The sequence below is a fragment of the Solanum lycopersicum genome, chromosome 6, assembly GCF_036512215.1.
Source record: "Solanum lycopersicum chromosome 6, SLM_r2.1".
NCBI classification, from domain to species: Eukaryota; Viridiplantae; Streptophyta; class Magnoliopsida; order Solanales; family Solanaceae; genus Solanum; species Solanum lycopersicum.
The window spans coordinates 45,645,387-45,665,456 of NC_090805.1; the positions used below are offsets into that span (position 1 = coordinate 45,645,387).

The window sequence follows — 20,070 nt, forward strand, 5'->3', positions numbered from 1 at the left end:
GGTAAAGATAAACTATTAATTAGTTAACATAGTCACAATTTTAATTGACTTTTAGCTAATTATGTAGCTCAACCTTTTAGTTTGTATAATTCAGAACTTGTATAATATAATTTATATAATTATTTACACTTTTTTTAATCGTTTCAATTCGTTATTTCGAGTTTATAAAAATACATTTACGAATTATACAAATTTATTAATTATACGAGCGAGACAGCTTAAACTGTAGCTATAGCTAGTAATATATATAAATTATACCTACGAAATATAATTAAATTTATTATAATGACTATTTGCGAGAGTTGATTCAAAAAAGTTTAGATTTAAGTCAAAATTGAATCTTTAAAAAAAAAAAACAAAGAGCGAATAGAAAAAGTTAAAATCTCATGAAACTATTATTTTAATGACTAGGACATTTACATCATACACGTTGTACAAAAGTATTTAACTTACATAAATATATTGATTTTCTATCGTCAAAAACATTGTTAAATCAAGTTCATTGGGGTTCGGACCCACTAACTACTGCTCCATGTTTAAAAAAAATAGTCTATTTTCTTTTTAAGATGTTTAAAAAAGAATGATTTTTTTTTTGATAATATTTTAATTTTAAATTTTCTATGTGACATGGTTAAGATTATAAGATTAAATGATATTTTGATATATTTGACATAACTTTAATTTAGAACGACAAAATTAAAAGGTCTTTTTTTCTTTTTTCAAATTCCATTTCAAATCAAACTAGCTCATCATTTTTTAAACTGATGAAGTATTATTTTATTTTATTTTTAAGGAATAAAATACTCAAATTGTCTTTATGTTTTGCTTTTGGAATTTATATGATACGTGATTCTATATTTCATAAAATATAAAATTATTCTTTTTGTTTTCCAACATACAAAAAAGGAAATATTTGGAAAAAAGGATAAGATTGGTAAGGATCCGAATCCCCAAACAATTCGGGTTTCTCAAAATCCCCGCTATATTCAAACCCGTGTACTCTGGTCCTTCCACTTCTTACTCAAAAATCACTGAATTCAGATTCACTTCTCTCCAAATTTCGTCATCAGCAACAGATTCATCTAGGTATCTTTCAAATGCTTCAAATTTAATGAGAAAGATTGCTTTTTTATACATTTTTCTGATGCATATTACGGTTGAGTATTTCGATTAATCTGAATTCTGAGTTTTCTAGGTTAATTTGCATAGACATTATCTCTTTTTTTTGGAATGTGGTGTGTGGATTATCCGTTTGTATTCGTTCATTTGTTTAAAGGAATTTGTGGATGTTACTAACTGAATTGTCTGTGACTGTGAATATGCTGCTGTTTTATATCTTGGGGAATGTGAACAGTTGTGAAGTAATCCCTGGTTTCAATTTTTTTTGACTTTGATATGAGTTTGAGAAGGTTAAAAGAACTTTTTAGTAACTAAAATATGTAGAATGTATCAAAATGTACTTTTTGAAGTTGTGGTCTCAAATATTAATCTGGAAAAGATAGAACTAAGAGTTGCTAAAAAAAGAAAGAGACGGTCTTTTCAAGACGGACTGAAAAGGGAACTACGAGAAACAAATTGTAATGGAGGGAGTATGAATGAAGGTTATGAGGATAATTAGTATAATGTTGATCAATTTTTAAAGTAAGTTTTCCTAATTTCTAAAGTTCAGTTTCTTTTTTTTAGTATACCTTCTGCGTATTTGTGATTATTTGTTTCTTCCACTGAGTGGGTTTAATGACATTTCTGTAACTAAGGTAGCCACACTCTTGATGGCCATGGCAATATTGCAGAAAAATTTCTACTGATTTCATGCTTCTGCTTTATTAGGAAAATGCATTATGAAAATTCTCTAGTTTTTCTCATTTTCTGGAAAGATTCTTCAGTAATAGACTGATATTTCTCACTGAAATTTGGTTTTCTGTCATCACAGGACCTGTCTGTAAATTAGTTAAGTTGTTTCATTTCTTATTGAATGAAAACGATGCATAGCAGTAGGATTGTTGTCCAGGCATTGCCTGCCCCTGGGACTCCTGACTATTGGGACACTAAGAAGAGTAAGGGTGGTACTAAACTGAGAAAGCTGAACAGCAAAACTGCTTTTAGCAGAGGGCATTGTAACAACGATGTTGATGATGTCATTCCCCAGCAGTTAAAAAGAATAAGAAACAAACAAAATAGGAGAATGAATGCTGTGTGTTTTGGTATTAATAATATTGACCACGTGGTAGGAGCTCCATCTAGGACCATGAATCTAGAAAAAAATTCACATATATGGTCTTCTGACAATATAAAATCAAGTACACAAGTAAGAAGTTGCATTGCAGACTTGAGTGCATGGAAGGTAAAGAAAAAAAGAAGCATTTTGAACAGGAAGTTCAATTCCTTGGAAAATGATGTAATTGCTTGTGAACTTGATAATGCTGCTTCTGTACCAGGGAAGAATCATTTAGATAAAGTTAGAAGTTCGGTGATGGGAGTTAACACATTCTATGAAGGAGATCTGGTGATGCACAGTAGTGAGACAGGGACATGTCTGCCTAAGAATGTTTGTGATGGGGTTGAAGAAATTAGTAGGAAGAACCCCTCTATATCTAGTGGTACTGATCATGATATTGATACTTGTGGTGATAGGTGCAGTGACATTTCTAAGGATCACATATTTGGTACTTCAGAATCAAAGTCTACCTCTGAAGTTGAAAATTACAACGAGCCAGTTCTTAATGTGGACAATAGTATGACTACTGTAAGTTGTGATTTTTTCAATAATGCTGCAACTGAGACGAGGGGTCTACAAATATACCCCAGAGTGGAAGTGCTGATAACTTATTCCAGGAAGAGGAGAAAGAATTCTAGTGCTTCTGCTAGCAGTTTACCATCTATCATGACAGATGCTACCTCCTCTTTTCCAATTATAGAAAATAAAACTACCACCACCAGCCCAGACCATTGCCAAGTGTCCATATCATACTCCAATAATTTCCCTAAAGAGGTCATTGCCGGAGGTGGTACCCTGTTGATGGGTGTGCAACCTATGCTTTTAGAGAAGTCAGCTGGTGACAATCCATGCAGTGAAACATGGAGTAAAAAGGAAACGATTCAGATTGATAATCAGATAGAGAATATCAACAGTTCAATGGCTTCTTTTGAGAATGAGTCTCCAATAGACTCCAAGGCAGATAATCATGAGCAGGAGAAGAGAAATGACAAAGATGCCGCTGTCAATGTGTCATATGATTGTGAACTTTCTAAAGAGACTTCACATAATGCAGTGCCATGTGATCATAGGGTCTCCAGTGACACTTATAGTATTGTCTCAACCAATGAACCCTTAAATGGGGAAAGACAATCAGCAACTGAAGATAGTCCTTCTCAGTCAAGAGATAGGGGTTTTGTTGGTGAGAGGAGCCGAATAACAAATGTGGGTGTGATCCTTCCATTCGGGAGAGCACTTAATGCACGTTCCAGCAAAAAGCTTCTTGTACTTGATGTGAATGGATTACTTGCTGATATTGTTCCGCTTCGATACATCCCTTATAGTTTGGAGGCGAATATCATTGTATCAGGGAAAGCAGGTGGATTTGGACAAACTTTGTATTTCACTTTTCATTTTACTTTTACTCCTAGAAATTATTCTAATGAGCTTTGTCTGCTGTACCAGTTTTCAAGAGGCCTTTTCATGACGATTTTCTGCAATTCTGCTTTGAGAGATTCCATGTAGGTGTATGGTCATCAAGGATCAAGTACTCTTCAAACTTTGTATTCTCGCCATAGTGACTTTATCAATATCACTACATCTGAAAACTTTCAGTAGTTTAGATGTCAACTCATGATTTTATGTGCCCCGTGTATGTTGTTGAAAAATCTGCAGGAGAAATATGGAGTTGGTTCTTGATTTTCTTTTGGGGGATGCCAAGCACAAATTGCTCTTTTGTTGGGTAAGAATTTCTCGCTTCTCTATATTTTTGTGACCTGGTGCTGGTGCTAGTTACAACTCTAGGAGTTCAAAGCTGAGGACTTGAAAGAAAGTCTTGTGATGCTTGAACTTTAGTATCAGTTGAAAACAACATTAATGGATGTGCATGGTGACAGTTCATTATATTTTCTGATCTGTTGGCATGCATTACTAATGCATGGTTCTATAAATCTGGAGATTTGTTGGGCACCTAGGATATAACTCCTTGGAATTAGAATGAGATCCATACTTGAGAAAACATAATTTATGCTGTTGCACTGGGTTTGTTGTTGATTCCCAATTCCATTTATTCTTTGCCTTCGGCTGTATGAGGAAGGATATTCAGTCATGCCTAAACTTAGGGGTGTCAAATTGGCGGGTTAGAATGGATTGGTACAACAAATGGGTCATGACCCAAGCTGCCCAAAAGATACTTAGGTTAAGATGGGTTGAACGATGGGTTATAACCCAACCTGCCCAATTATACCAAATGTTTCAATTATTTTTCCTCCACCTCTTTTTTTTTGGGGGATTATAAGTTTATAACACAGATGCATCCTTCATTGTGATATAAAAGGCCTAACGACAACATATGGTGCCAACTTCCCTCTGTTACCTCGTTCCTATGCTACTCGAACTTGTCAAAAATGCGACTGGGTGCATGTTGGAACCTCCAAAACTAGTGCATTTTTGGAGGATCTGACACGGGTGTGGCAACAGTTTGGAGAGTCCGAGCAACATAGCCTCGCTCTACAAGCAAATACTTAACTTGCAGTAGTTGAATTCCTGACAACTACATGAAATCTGCTGCATGGCTTGGGAAATTAGGGTGTTACCTTGCTGCAAATCAGTTGGATTCCAAACTAGTGTTTCATTCTCTTTAGTAGTTATTTTTTAAAGATTTGGAAACCTGGTTGGATGAACACATTGTGTATCTTAGATGTCTATATGAATGTAGTTTTTCTGGTTCTACCTACTTGATTGTGTGACCCAACACATAGAATTCCTGTCCGGATTGTCAAGTATAATTTTTCAGTCATTTATTTTCTTTTTGTGAGAGAATAAATTATGTATTTGCTAAGTTGCTATTTTCCAACCAAAGCCACTTTTTTCCCCTTTGTATTTATTCATCTAGTTCCCTATTTTGCCTCTTTCACTTGTCTATTTCAATGTAGTATAAACAAACTTGAAACTAATTATGCAGGACCAGTCCCACTGCACTGACACAGGTTTTCCTGTTGTTGGGACAAGGAGGAGCAAGCCTATTATATTGAAGAATCTAAAAAAGTTATGGGATAAGTATGAACCAGATCTTCCGTGGGAGAGGGGTGAATATGATGAGTCAAACACACTTCTATTGGACGACTCTCCGCACAAAGCATTGTGTAATCCCGTGAGTTTTAATCCTTTCTTCTGCCTGAGAAGTTTACTGCATGACTAAAATCCAATGAGTTTCAACTTTTATTTTATGGTTTTCAGCCAAATACAGCAATATTTCCAAATTCATACCACTACTTGGATGAGAAAGATGACTCATTAGGTGAGTTTTCTTCCTATATGTGTTCGTGTGTGTGCATCTGTGTGTGTTTTTCCTTGCAAAACTATCACAAGTACTATAGACTTCTTCGCCCTTCATTGAGAGACTGTTGATGTTTGGACACCCAAAGTATTCCATGTATCTTTTCGGGTGAACATCTGTGTGTGTTTCTCTTGTGCTTTCCTTTTGTACACGCCTTTTAAATTGCCGTTGATAGTTCCTCACTTTACAGTTCCTGGATTTCATACTTTGAGTTCTATGTAATTAAAGCAATTTACATTACTTAATATGACTGCCTTAGCACTGTGTCATTCTGTCCTGTATGGGGTAGGGATGTTGGTCAGTCATCGACATTTGTCCAACTCATGCTATTTATGAAATTCATCTTGTTTATCCACGGCAGGGCCTGGTGGTGATCTGCGTGTTTATCTTGAAGGATTAGCCATGGCAGAAAATGTTCAGAAGTATGTAGAGAATAACCCATATGGTCAACGACCTATCACTGATAAGAATGCATCTTGGCGTTACTATCGCAAGGTTATTGCAGCCGCTACATATTCACAAGAAAGTGGTGCTAATAAATACTCTACTTATAAATGTCAATATTGATAGAAGACTCGATTTCTGCAACGGGTGTCCTTTTGTATCATATATATTTGGCCAATAGCTTTTGGATACTGGCAAGAAAGTAGAACATTTGGCTTCAGTCAGCACATCTAAGAACAGAATATGCATATATTTAACCTTATCCCTAACTCAAACATGTCTAGTTATTTCCGTCCCAGTTAAGTTATTTGGGCTAAGTTTTGTACTAATCCCTGCGAACATGCACTTTTTGAAACTGTTATACTTGAAATATTATACTTAAATAGTCCTTGTGACTTAGCAGACTAATCTGTTCTTTTGTTTGGTAATAGAAATAACATTTACTGATTATTGTACTAGTATTTACTTTTGCTCATCACACAATTGAGGAACAATACAAAAGAATGGATGTGGATTTGCCAATCAACCCCAAACAAGATGCCAAATGATTGAATGTCCGTTTGGATGGACTTATTTTAGGTGCTTTTTAAGTCGAGATAACTTTTAAGCAGTTTTGAAGTGCTTATAAGCACTTATTTTAAAGTCAAAATAAGAAAATAACCCAAAAGTCATAAGTTAGGATTCCTAACTTATGACTTTTAGCTTATAAGTCATAAGTCGAAAGTCAATCCAAACAAAAAAATGTGAGTTGGACTAAGTATACCACAATCCATGTGTTTGAATAAATTGATCCCAGATATATTTTACTAACTCAAAACCCTTCTCCAATTTTGGGTATGCATACGGATGAGGCGGCTCATTTTTTTTAAACAAGTTATCTCAGGATTAATTGTCTCGAGATTAGTTATTCTAGCGATACTATCTTAATCAAACATGGAATAAATTCATCTGAAAATTAATTTTGAGATTAGTCATCCCTCATACGCGAGCACTCTCTATTTGCTTGTAATACCAATTTTATATTTTGATAAATATTTTGACTAGCTAATATTGTTATATCAAAATGCCTCCGTAGCATAGTGGTAGTGCGTTCGCTTCGTAAGCGAAAGGTCGCGAGTTCGATCCTCGCCGGGGGCTTTTCTTTTTTACTTTTTACTTTTTACTTTTTTCTTTTTTATTTTTTATTTTTATTTTTTATTTGTTGCTTCTGAATTTTCTTGGACATATTTAACACTCTTATTTTTTATTTATTTGTAACATTACATTTAAACGGTCTATTATTAATGTAAAAGGATTATAATTTGACCAATCCACCCTTTTCTCAAATCACTCACATTTAATTAATTTTGTAACATTTTTTTTCTGAAATTCCTTTAAAATAAAAATTGAACTATAGTTCCTCTCTCTCATTTGCAAGAATTGTTCTTTTTTACTAAGTATTTATTAGGATGGTATATATTTATAGATTGAGTAAACTTCTAAAATTAGCTTATTTTAAAAAAGGTATATTACTTTAGTGAGAATTAGTTTATGTTAGGCCATTAAATTTCTAAAACACTTTTGATCAACTATTAATGTTTAGCGAAACTATTTGAAAAGTGCTTAAAAGTATATTTTTTTTCTAAAGAATGTTCTTCAAGAAATTTTAAGTACTATAAGTTAAAAAAAATATAATTCTTTTTTTAAGTTTTTGAAAAACAATTTATATTACATTACCCCCAAAAATATTTGGTCAAACACTATCTTTCTAAATAAATACTTTTAACCTCCTAAAAGTTTAGCCCGGCTAATAATTTGCATGCTCTTTGACTATTATTATTATTATTATTAATTAGTACAATTATTATTTGTTCACATCAATAAATCTATCGTCTTCTCTATTATAACAATATGAAATATTCAATGAAATCTCGATCTTAAAATGATGAAATATATGCAGATAATTTTATCATTATTTCACAAAAATAGTAAAATTAATTTCAATTCCGATTCTAGTATATCAAATTAAGATAATCATCATAAGAAACTCAAATAAATTCTCTCTTTTATGACATAATTATTTTCTTCTTATATATATATTAGGACCACATGAGAAACCTTTCACTGCTTTAGAAAAAGTGAAAATTGGTATGGGCCATTCCTTTAAATTTTTGTTGGATGGCATCCTTATAATTGAGTACTACACTCCAATAAGTCACTATCTGTTCATAGTTTAATTATCTCATTTCCCATAGCACACACTCCAACATTTTTTAAAAAAAATCATTAAAGTTAATAATTAATAATACTTATACATTATACACACACATGCATTACCATTTTTAATTTTTAATTTTTTTTTGCACTATTAAGGAATTATAGATTGATATTTGGTTAGTAATCAAATTTTGTAAATATTTTCATACAATCGGTTTTATATTAGGAAAAGCCTCGTAACCTTTCTTAATTTTAATCGCTTCCATGCCTGCATGCACATTCAGATATACTCCCTCCTCTTCTGTCTCAATTTACGTAACACTTTTTAAATTTCAAGATTCATACAAGTCTATATTTGACTGTGAATTTTTCATATATTTTTTACTAATTATTTTGAACTGTCAATTATTGTGACTTTTAATATTTTTTACTTAATTTACAAATATATAAATTTCATTTAAAAAAAATTTACGCGCAAATTTCATGTCAAACTTAAAATGCTTCGCTCTCAAAAAAACGAATAACTTACGTAATGTATTATGCGGCATGGAGCTGATTTTCTTGTTCTTTAATTTTAGATGAGAGCAATCATTTCGATATCTAGGGTTTGTAAGAAATTACAAAACCCAGATCAGAGGGGATGTATACTTAAATTTGTTTCATTTAACGAAGTATTAATTATGTTAATTATTATATTATTAATACATATCGTAGTACTGTATTGACGCTACTGATTAGTTATAAACTTATAATCAGTGATATATAACCTCCCTAAAAGATATGATTAACATTATAAATATTCTTTTGTTATTGCTATTTAACATCATAACTTTTTAAAATATAGTATATATTTAATGTTTGAATCTTATATTAAACGTTGAATTTATAAAACTTAAATCACGGATCCACGAATCAATCTGCATGTGGGGCGCATATATAAAATTACTTTTATTTGCAGAAAGTAGAACAGAAAAGATCATGAGGAGCACAGTAAAAGTAATAGTAAGTCTTTGTTACATATATAACTTTAAACAGAGCAAAATGGGTCTTTAACCTAATTAAGTTAGTGTATTATTTCATGCAAAATGATCAACTCATTTCCGTAGGAATTACTCTCTCCGTTTCAAAAAGAATGACCCTCCTTTTTTATTTAGTCTGTTTAAAAAAAAATGACCTCCTTTTTTCTTTTAACAACTTTTCATGTGGTATGTTTAAGACTACAAGATTAAAGAAAATCTTGTAAATTTGATGTAACTTTAGTTTAGGACTACATGATTATTATGGGATTATACGCAACACAAGCCTATAATTTTCTGCACTAAGTAAATAGTGAGGAAGTTATATTTGGAAACTAGGTAAAAAAAAATTGAACTTGATCGACGCCTGATGGAGAAGAAAAGATTTTTTTGGAGAATATTGTAAATTACAGAAAATATATACTAACTCCATAAAAGTTATCTTGAAAATCACAAGTAGTAAACAAAAAATGAACAGACACACCATTTCATTTAAAATACTACTTACTAATTATTAATTTTCATTAAACAAAATTCAAAAACTAAACTTTTTATAAGAATGCATATTATGTTGGGATACTAATTAGGTTTTCATAAATCTCACAAGGCACAAAAGAGAACAGAAGAAGAAGATATACATAAAATTAAACACACTTAAATCATTAATTAGGAAACCTTCACACTTGTAAAAATCAACATTACAAACTAAAAGGTCTTCTTCTTTTTTTTTTTAATCTATGCTAAATGATGATTCTAAACTTAAAATATTACAAAAGAATGCACCTAAATTACAATATAAAGACTACATGATGCACCTAATCATCATAGATTACAATTCACATGAATAATCTATAACTCAAAGTGCATTCACTTAATAATTTCAAAGTAAGCAAAATTATGCTTCTAACAAATTATATATACTAATTAATCACCACATATATATATAGTGGTATAACAAAGTTTATAAACATAAAAAAAGATAGATATATAGAATAATAATTAATGTCTTACTGTATAATATGCTTAAGAACCACTGCCTTCTTTATGGTTGTGTTGATGATGATCTTGTAAACTGAAGGAAGATTTCACAGGAGAAGTGGTTAACTGAAGGGTTGGCGCGATCGAATTTGGATGGAAATGGGAATTATATGGAGGAACAAGAGATGACAATGTTGTAGTACTACTACTAGTTGGACAAAAATATAGTTGTTGTTGTTGATGATGAGAACTTGAAGGAATTAAAGGCATATTTTGTTGTTGTTGATATTGATCTTGGTAATTTCCAAATGGACCTAATGATAAATTTGAATTAGGTTCCCAACTATTACTGAAGGTGTTTAACATGCCTAAATTAGAAGATTGAAAGATCAAATGATTACTACTCTCTTGATCATTTGTAGTAGCAATCCACCTGTCCTTTCCAAATAATCCAGTATCAACGAAATCTAAATTATGATGATCTTTCGTACTGAAGAAATGAGAGAGTGATGGTGGTGGTATTTGTAAAGGTGGAAGCTTATCAATTTCATCTTTAGTTGCATCTATTAGCCAATCTACAACTTTGCTTGGTTGGCTTAACCCAAGCCTATCTTGAAGATCATACAATTGAATTGCTGTTGGTACTGAAAGCCTTATTCTCCTGTCTCTTAATCCTTTTACTGTACACACTTTACTGTGTCTATCTTTCCCTCCAAAACTACGCGATACGCGTACTATTCTTGGATTTTTAAACCCTCCTCCCCATGAAGATGACTGCCTTGAAGAAGAACTTGATGGAATAGTAGTAGCAGTAGTCGTTGACGTTGTTTTACTGTTGTTGGTATCAACCCCTGAACCAGTTTCTTGCTTTCTTGAGTTCATAATGATCAAGTACTAATCACTCTTTTCTTCATCATTGATCTACACAAATATTCATTTTAACAATTAGGTATATGCAACTTGAAAGTTTCATCCATAAAATTGAAACACAAAAAAAAATTATTGAATGAAACATTAAAGGCTAATTAGTGTGACTAACCAATAGATATATAAAAGACTGAATCCTCGATGTCTCTGTTGTTGTTGTTGCTGTTGATCTGATACACTATTTCTTGGGACGCGTTGAGGATGAAAAGATATCTATGTATAAGGAATTGAGGAAGGATGAAATTGAACTCAAGTCAGATTTTGCAGCTCACAAGAATCTCTTAATGGCATTAAAGTCTTCTGTGTATAAATACCACATCAAAATGAATGAGTTCTGAAGCAAGAAACCTAACTTATGTACACACAATTATAAACTTACAGAATAAGTTTTAGAATCTTAACCATGCCATATTGCTAAGGCAAGGGAAAAGGAATAAATAAAGGTATGGCGAATTCGTAGCCATGTGTATCAATAGAATCATGACATGTGTCACATCGATTAATTTAAACAAGATTACACAACACAAATGAAGTAATTATAAGTTTTTTTTTTTAATTTGATGGTTATTGTTAATTAAGGTAAGGTAGGCTGTTAACTTCAAATGGACCACCTCCAATAGTTTTAGAAAAGAAAAAGGAGTTACTATACTTTTTTTTTTCCACTAGTGAAAAGTAAGTAAGTAGCTTATCAAACTAGTAGTAGAGTTTTAATTGCATTAAAAGTTGTTATTTCAATTTTGTTGTGTTCAATTTAATTAAGATAAATGCCATCAAATTAAGATTTTGTAGCTAGTGGGGATGACAAAGTTGTGGTGCAGTAGCTGGATGAGATAATTGATAGTATAGAACAGCTATATTTGTATAGAGGAGGGACCAGCAATACTTATTTTGTACACACACAGAGAGGACCACACTTATTTTTGCAGTGAGATATAGCATAGGTAGCAATTTGGATTGTACTAACTTAAATCAACTTTAGTGTTTTATCATATATTCTTTTTTTTTTCAATATCTAGCACACTTTTTTTTCTCTTTGTGATAGCTATAGAAAGAAACTCCACAAAAGCAGAAGTTTCAACTGTTAGAAATAGAGAATATGCATAAATTTCTAAATTAAGAAAAGTATGTTCCAAGTTATGATTGTCAATGCATGATTAGGTTATCATTTATGAAGAATGATGAAACACCAACTATATATTATATGAGTGAATAGAGAAGGAAAAGTGATAATGTTTTTTGCAAGAAATTAAAGAGTTTAAATACTGGTCATGATCAAGTGCACATATCTTTTACACCATCAGATTAAGTAGGCTACAAAACAGATAATTTGTTGCTCGGACTCTTCAAAAATGACAATAGATGTGTGACAGATTCTCTAAGAGTAGTATATTTTTGGAGAGTTTTAACGTAAGTGCGATATCAAAAGTGAAGAGTTTGTCCAACTTTGGCTACATGTATAACATGTTATACTTTAGTTGTTTAAAATTAATTTGCATTGTCTAGTACTTGAACAATTATATTTCCTCCGTTTCAATTTGCTTGCCTTATTTTCTTTTTAGTCCAAAATTCAAGAAGAATGTCTCTTTTCTTTTCTATGGTAATTCTTTAATTTCAACTTTTCATGTGACATGTTTAAGACTATACGATTAAAAAACATGCATTATGGTACATTTAGCATTTACTTTAACACTACAAAGATTTTCTTCACTTTTTGAAACTTTTTATCAAGTTAAAACCAGACAAACGAATTGAAATGAAGAGAATATATATCATCTTATAATTGAGTAAAATTCTTTGCACTTGCTACTATTTATAATGTTTTGGCAAGTTTACTGGGCAATTTAGAGTGATTATGGGGTAAAACTTACCCGCACTTACATGCATATCGTGTGTTTAAATTTATTATTCATTTTACTTCATTAAATCACATAATAATAGAAATTGCACTGGCTTAATGTAAACACGTGGTGCGGATAAGTTTTTCTCAGATTATGCTTGCTCGAATGCAATACACCAAATCAACCTAAAATTAGTCAATTTATGATTAACTTGAAACAATATTCGAACTGTCTCCATATATGTAAGTTGAACTATTGAGAGATATTGACATTACAAACCAAAAAATAAAAAAAAAATCACAAATGGACCCATAAAAATCCCAGACAGACTAACATAACTATGTGGCTAAATGCAGCTCCATCTATCTCTTCCATGTTCTAGTGCCAGTTTGCCACAATCATTTTTATGACGATGTTCGGGTGGATGTGAAGTTTATGATTCCTATAGTGATCGATTTTAAATTAATTTATAATATTAACGGAATTTCCAATGATATATTTGATTTAGTAAACTTCTAAATATGCACAATGATGGATATATACCTACTGGTGTCATATGAATTTTGTGTAGCTTTGGCTCGAACCTTATATATACGTTAAAATTGTTTTACTTGAGAAAAAAAATTAAAGAAGCTTAATTTTACTGAAATTTGAAACTATTATCATTGTCATCATGATTTATCTTTTTATTTATTTATATAATTCAGAAAAATCTGTTAGTTGTCTCATTTACGTACACCTTTTACTATTAAACAGTAACTCCAACTGATTCTGCTGATCCTTTTTTTAAAAATTTCTGACCCTATAACAGCGACAAGTCCTAGCGTCTAATTTTCTATAAAAAAAAAATGAAAATGAATTGAGCAAATACTCACAATATTTTTTTTTAGAAGAATTATTAAAAGTATTCATTTTTTTGTAGGAACTCAATTTAATTACACTTGCTTGAAAATTATACAGTAGACTGACAAATATTATTATGGGATGGATATGATATCTCCATCATCAGATGCCTCAGTGTTTAAATTCGAACATGAAAAAAAAATATTTTTCGAGAGAGGTTCCACCTTAAGTAGCTCTCACGCGTCACAAATTCTAATTAGTTAAGAAAACCCTAGCTTACCTATTTTGCAAGAACCCTTACTTTAATATTTGATATCAAGAGCAAAAATTAATTTAGGCATCCATTTTCATTTGCCATTTTCAATTACAAATACGTCTCTATCATGTGCAATTGAACTGTGAATTTATTTATTAAGTTTGTGGGCTCTTACAAGTTAAATATGATTTCAGATATATTTATGAGTATGGTAAGTTATTGGTGATATAATTACTATCGTACATTGATCAGTTTATATATGTTTCTAACTTTGCTAAGAAAAATAATAAATACTAAGTTGGAGAAACTTTCTTTTTACTCAAGGTAATAATATAAGCAGAAGTGAAAAGCCCAACGATAGTTATATAGAAAAAAATTATTAATCAACAAATAAGAGGTAGGAGGCATAAATAAATAAACTCAATAACTCTTGTATTTTTGTTCATTGAGTGTTTGAACGTATCTCTCTGATCAAACTAAGTCATTATATAAAGTAATTCATTAAAATAATACGTTTTTTTTAAATTTTACAAAACTAGCACAAATGTATTTCATAATAATGTTTCAGGGTATATTTTATTTTTTAAAAACTGACAGCGTTAGATTGATATATGTTACTTATAGTAACATTTTACTCCTAAAACGTTACTCGCAGTAACATTTTAGGAGTTAAACATTACTCAAAATAACGTTTTAGGAGTAAAACATTACTTACAGTATCATATATCAACCTAACTCTGTTAGTTTTTAAAAAACGAAATATACCCTAAAATGTTACTATGAAATACGTTTATACTAATTTTATAAAAATTTTGAGAAATATATTATTTAGATAAATTACTTTATATAAAGGTTTAATTTGGCTAAAAAGTTCTCTACATATTGAATGTATCTCTGACTACACCAAAAAATATATAATAACAACCAAATTAAATTAGGATTAAGAACCTATCTAACTAACAAATCTTAATTAAACAGATCCTAAGCTATTGGTTTATTTCCTACAAATAGGTATACCCTTCAACTTTGTTATTTAGAGTTGATATAACTATTGTTATGAAAGTAAGTCGTATCTAATCATATTTATTATACAAATGACTAACATATATTTTATCTTTGACAGGTGAAAAATAATTTTGATTTATCTTTTAATTATTCTTTTGAAAAAAATATAATCCATATGGGGTATATTTAATCCTCCTCACTCATATCTTTTTTATTTTTTTGTTTCAACAACTAATTTAAATTTATTATTTTGATGGTCAAATTTATTTATGTTTCACAAATTTTCTTGTTAAATTTATTATAGATGCCCTGTTTTTTATTTTATTTGACAAATACAAAAACTAAATTACAATATAGCCCCAAAAGAGTTTAGTTTTAAATTTTTTCTTTTCACTAAAGAGCGAATAAAAAAATTAAGAAACTCAGATAACGATACTCAAAGAAGTAAACAAAAATGTATGAAGAAAATTAAAATATATCTTGAATCTTGTTAGAAGAATCATATATTCACATATATATGAATTTTCTTTTTAATTTAAAATTAATTTTTTCACTTTCTTTCGATAAAGAATATGTGTGAGCTTCTTTTGTAATGATAAGAAAATAAGTAAACCATTTATATAATTGTACGGATATATATTAATCACTTTTATAACAAGGAACATATCCACTAGCGAAGCCAAAACTTTGATTAAGGAATGTAAAATATAAAAAAAGTAAAATCGCCTAGTAATCAAAGGTTTGTTAACCCTTTTCCCAAAATACTATTATGAGCAATACTTTTAAAAATTATAAGTTGAAAAATGTATGCAGATGTAGAAGTCCGATCAGAAAGAGTACTGTTACTTTCAGCTTTAGAAATAGTTTAAATCTGTTAGAAACCATTTTGTCAGTTTATTGAAATATTTAACAGGACAATATTTTCTACACAAAAATATTTGGTGGTTATTCCGCATTTTCATATTTAAAAACGAGAGAGAAAAGAAAAACTACTAATATTTTTATACGAAAAAATTAAAAGACTTCTCACTATTGTAGTGTGATTCTATTTTTCATCATATATTTTTCAAATAAATTAGTTCGGTGAAAAAAATAAGTAAAAAAATTATATAACATAAATTTCTTCACTAATTAATAAAAAAAAAATCTAATAATAAAAGTTAACAATTAAGAAACATCCATTCTAATAAACAGATAAGGTTGACCTAGTGATCAGAAAAGAATTATGAATTCTCCTATTCAAATTTCCAGTGGAAGCAAGAAAAACATTAGGTAACTTTATCTTTTTATCTATTTAAATATTGATGATCAAAGTTATTCAAATACATAATAAGTATCCCATAAAATATTTGAGGTGTGCATGATCTAATTAATGATATTATAATATTGTATTCCTATGTTCAATTAATTTATATAAAAAAAATTTAATTAGTGCTAAAAGAATGACACGCTACAATAAAAATGACTATAACGCATTTAATTTTTAATTATCATTAAATATGCATTTTTAGCGGTAATTGTCACCTTTTGTATATGTCCCTAAAGTCTTTAGCGACATTGGTTCTAATGACACTTAACTAATGTCAATAAAGACGTTAGCACTATTTATTAGTGTCAATATTTAATGCTGCTAAAAGTTATTTTTGTTGTAGTGACATATTTTAAATTAATAACAAAACAATTTAATTTTAAAATATTTATTTTACCTTGAATGAAATAATTTGTAGCCACATAAATTTTTATCACTTATTTTAGACTAGAATTTTTTTTTAAAAAAAATCATTTCTTTCTTAAATTCTATATTAATCATACTAACGGATACAAAATGGAACTGAGAGAGATAAATACTAGATTAAAAAAAAAGTATAATTTACATAAATCACATAGTATTATAGGTATTACATTATTTTTTAACTCTTTTTTTAATTACAAAAATTCCTTAAAATTCATGGATTTCAGATACATTACTGGACTTCCTGGTGAACATCCAATACATAGGTAATGGATGTATTCAGAGAGTGGATTTGACATATGGATACCTCAATAGACATCCGGATACATCAATAGACAACCAGATACATAGGTGAGAGAAAGAATGTATCCAAGAGAGAAATAAATATGTATCAGCGAGAGAATAATATGTATTCGAGAGGGTTTTAGAGAGTAATAAAATAAGATATGTATTGAGATAGATTTTTCATTTTTTAAAAATGAAATTGTGGGGTTTTAGGAATAGTAATAATATCAAATATGCATGTAATGTCACTATCATGAAACATTTATTTATGAATCCACCATAAGTGTATACAGACAATGGTTCCCCATCCCTTGCATTACTAAACTAAATGAAAAATGAAGTAAATATGATAAATGCCTCCTCCCAATAATGCTTACTTAGTAGGCGCTTCCATATGAATGGAATAATAATCGAAAAAATAAAAGTATTTTGAAATTGTATTATTGAAAAAGATGGAATAGCCTTTGATGAATTGCATGGTAATTGATGAAGTTTTTACTTAGTACATTTTATCTTTATTTTGGGATTGTCCTCGAATAGATCGGTCTTTAATTTTTATTATCATTTTTTGTCTATTTTTAATTGTTATGTTTTTCTTTTTTAGTGTCAAATGATAAATTAAGTATGTTGCTATCATTTTACGATATATTTTTTTTATTATATTAATATGCAATGAAATTGTAATTTATAGTATTTTCGCAGTTTTTAATATTTATTTTTTTGTTTAAAATGTTAAATTAATGTAATCTAATTTTGCCTTAAGAATTAATTAAATTGACTTTTGAAAAGCATAACATGACAATTAAATGTAGTTAAAAAAAAGTATGTTGATTATTTAAATGAAAATTTCTAGAGAAGTGCGTACTCTTATTAGTTGTTGCAAAATTGTATATGATAGCAAACTATTAATTCAAATTAAATATAATTGTACCCTAAAGCAAACTATTGTTATTTTCGCCTCTTTCATGGTGAAATCTCGCTCATCACTCTCGTTTTGGTGGCAGTCTCGCTCGCCTCTCTCGCTTTTATACAAACACAAATGTGTAAAATGCTTTTTGTGTTTGTACAAAGCGAGAAAAAAATTATATATACATACATATATATATATATATATATATATATATACATATACATATCCGTTCTCCTCTCCCCCCCTCCCTCTCAAATCTCGCTCGTCACTCTCCCAGATCTCGCTCACTACCCTCGTCTCTCTCACTTATACAAATTGAAACGAAATGTATAAACTGTGTTTCTATTTCTATAAAACGAGAGAAAATTATATACACACATGCAAATACATATATCTTCGTCATATACATTTATAATTATACAATACAAATATTCATTTGCCAGTTTTATTTGCCTTCTTTCTTTCTCATTTTATACATACAAAGATTATACAATTGGTCTTTTGTATACAACTGCTTTCTTTTGTAATGTATATCGAATTATACAATTGTTTTTTATGTATAGCGAACTATATAACTGTTTTTTTTATATGTATAGCAAATATACACATTTATGTTTACTATAGAGTGCAATCATGCATACTACAACTTTAATATAAAAATATAATTTTTTTGTTTGTTATACGTAAAAAATTGCTCATAGTTATTTACCCCATGGGCCCACAACTGCTCAACGTAAGTTTAAAAATATTTTAACTCATTCGATCATAAGTAGCACAAATTTTTTTGTCATGTTCAATAATTAGAATTATGCCTTTCCCCGTAGATTTTTTCCAACCCGCCGAAAGATAAGTCCGGGCTCGATATATATTATTTTATGGAAAAATTATGTGTGGAAATAAATATATATTAGTTAATATAGTAATAGTTTATCTTAGTTACAATTTACAATCTATTTTTAGTTATAATTATGTGGGATCAACTTTTTTGTTTTGTATAATTCACATGTTTATATAATTCAAAATTTTATAATTTTTGTATAAATTCAGAATTTGTATAACTGTTTACACTTTTGATGTTTGTAATCGTATGAATTCTTTATTTCAAGTTTACACAAACATAACTAAATTATACAAATATACCAGTGAATTATACAAACCTGTAAATTATACAAATGTACCAGTGAATTATACAAACATGTAAATTATACAAATCTGTGAATTATACAAACGAGTCAGTTTAAACTATAGCTATAACCGTAAATATGTAAATTATAGCTATAAAACATAATTAAATTTATTTTAATGGCTATTTTCAAAAGTTCCCATTATTTTATTTGTTTTAATTTATAATTTTGTTAATATTTTAAGTGTAATTTTTAAATAATATATGTGGAACATGTGATATTTTGAGAGTCCTAATTTACGAGCGATCCCAATAAACCTAAATGACTAAAATACTCCTCGAACTTATTGAAGAATTTTGGGAAGCACACACGTTGACAGTGACATGTGTGCTTAGTGAAAATAATATACGTAGCATGTGTGATATTTGAAGAGTTCTAATTTACTAGCCTTGACGTATGTGCTTATTTCCTCTTATATATTAGCCGTGGATATGTTCTTTAATCAGTTTTAGAGGGCGAAAAAATCGATAGCTAATGTGGGATGATACAATAGAGTAAATATGTGGATTTGGGTGTTGTTATTTTATTAAAAATTCACAATGTTCTCCGACATATTTCATAATTTGTTATGTACTTTACAACTAACTTAGATGAGATATTATGATATAGTCATATCGTGTAGGGACATATAAATTAACTAATTATGCCGCAAAAAAAGTTTTTTTTTTGTTGCTATTTTAATGTTAGTAGTATGACTTGTGAAGTATATATAAATATTAAATTTATGGCTTGTAAAAACTATTTATTATTTTGATATTAGATATATTTTAGACCACTTTTCTATAACTTAAAATATTGAAATATAAAAATTAAAAACTACCTAAAAATTCTAAAATATGTGGACATTTATACTAATGACGCGTAATTGATTGCAACAATTATCTATCGTCGACAAAATGTGAACACTAGATAGTACGTAGCCACC

The 20,070-nt window shown here is 29.6% G+C and overlaps 2 protein-coding genes and 1 non-coding gene across 3 annotated transcripts; 2 read left to right on the forward strand and 1 right to left on the reverse strand.

Moving 5' to 3' along the window:
* The first annotated feature begins 848 nt into the window (after positions 1–848).
* Positions 849–6,383, forward strand: LOC101261530 (uncharacterized). The gene is made up of 7 exons (XM_010324278.4): positions 849–1,086; positions 1,931–3,572; positions 3,659–3,740; positions 3,869–3,935; positions 5,157–5,345; positions 5,432–5,492; positions 5,893–6,383. The coding sequence occupies exons 2-7, from the start codon at positions 1,973–1,975 to the stop codon at positions 6,096–6,098; spliced, it is 2,205 nt and encodes a 734-aa protein (XP_010322580.1). The 5' UTR covers positions 849–1,086; positions 1,931–1,972; the 3' UTR covers positions 6,099–6,383.
* A 657-nt stretch (positions 6,384–7,040) lies between these two features.
* On the forward strand, positions 7,041–7,112 carry TRNAT-CGU (transfer RNA threonine (anticodon CGU)). Its single transcript has one exon. It is a non-coding gene; the product is annotated as a tRNA-Thr (tRNA).
* Positions 7,113–9,828: 2,716 nt separating this feature from the next.
* TCP6 (TCP transcription factor 6) lies at positions 9,829–11,395 on the reverse strand. The gene is made up of 2 exons (NM_001247639.3): positions 11,205–11,395; positions 9,829–11,086 (listed from the first exon to the last, which is right to left on the reverse strand). The coding sequence occupies exon 2, from the start codon at positions 11,045–11,047 to the stop codon at positions 10,211–10,213; it is 837 nt and encodes a 278-aa protein (NP_001234568.1). The 5' UTR covers positions 11,048–11,086; positions 11,205–11,395; the 3' UTR covers positions 9,829–10,210.
* Positions 11,396–20,070: the final 8,675 nt, after the last annotated feature.

Coding starts and splice junctions, on each gene's coding strand:
- TCP6 (NM_001247639.3), bottom strand. CDS start 11,047: ATGAACTCAAGAAAGCAAGAAACTGGTTCAGGGGTTGATACCAACAAC.
- LOC101261530 (XM_010324278.4), top strand. CDS start 1,973: ATGAAAACGATGCATAGCAGTAGGATTGTTGTCCAGGCATTGCCTGCC. Junction 3,741..3,868: donor GTATGGTCATCAAGGATCAA/GTACTCTTCAAA, acceptor AAAAATCTGCAG/GAGAAATATGGAGTTGGTTC. Junction 5,493..5,892: donor TGAGAAAGATGACTCATTAG/GTGAGTTTTCTT, acceptor TATCCACGGCAG/GGCCTGGTGGTGATCTGCGT.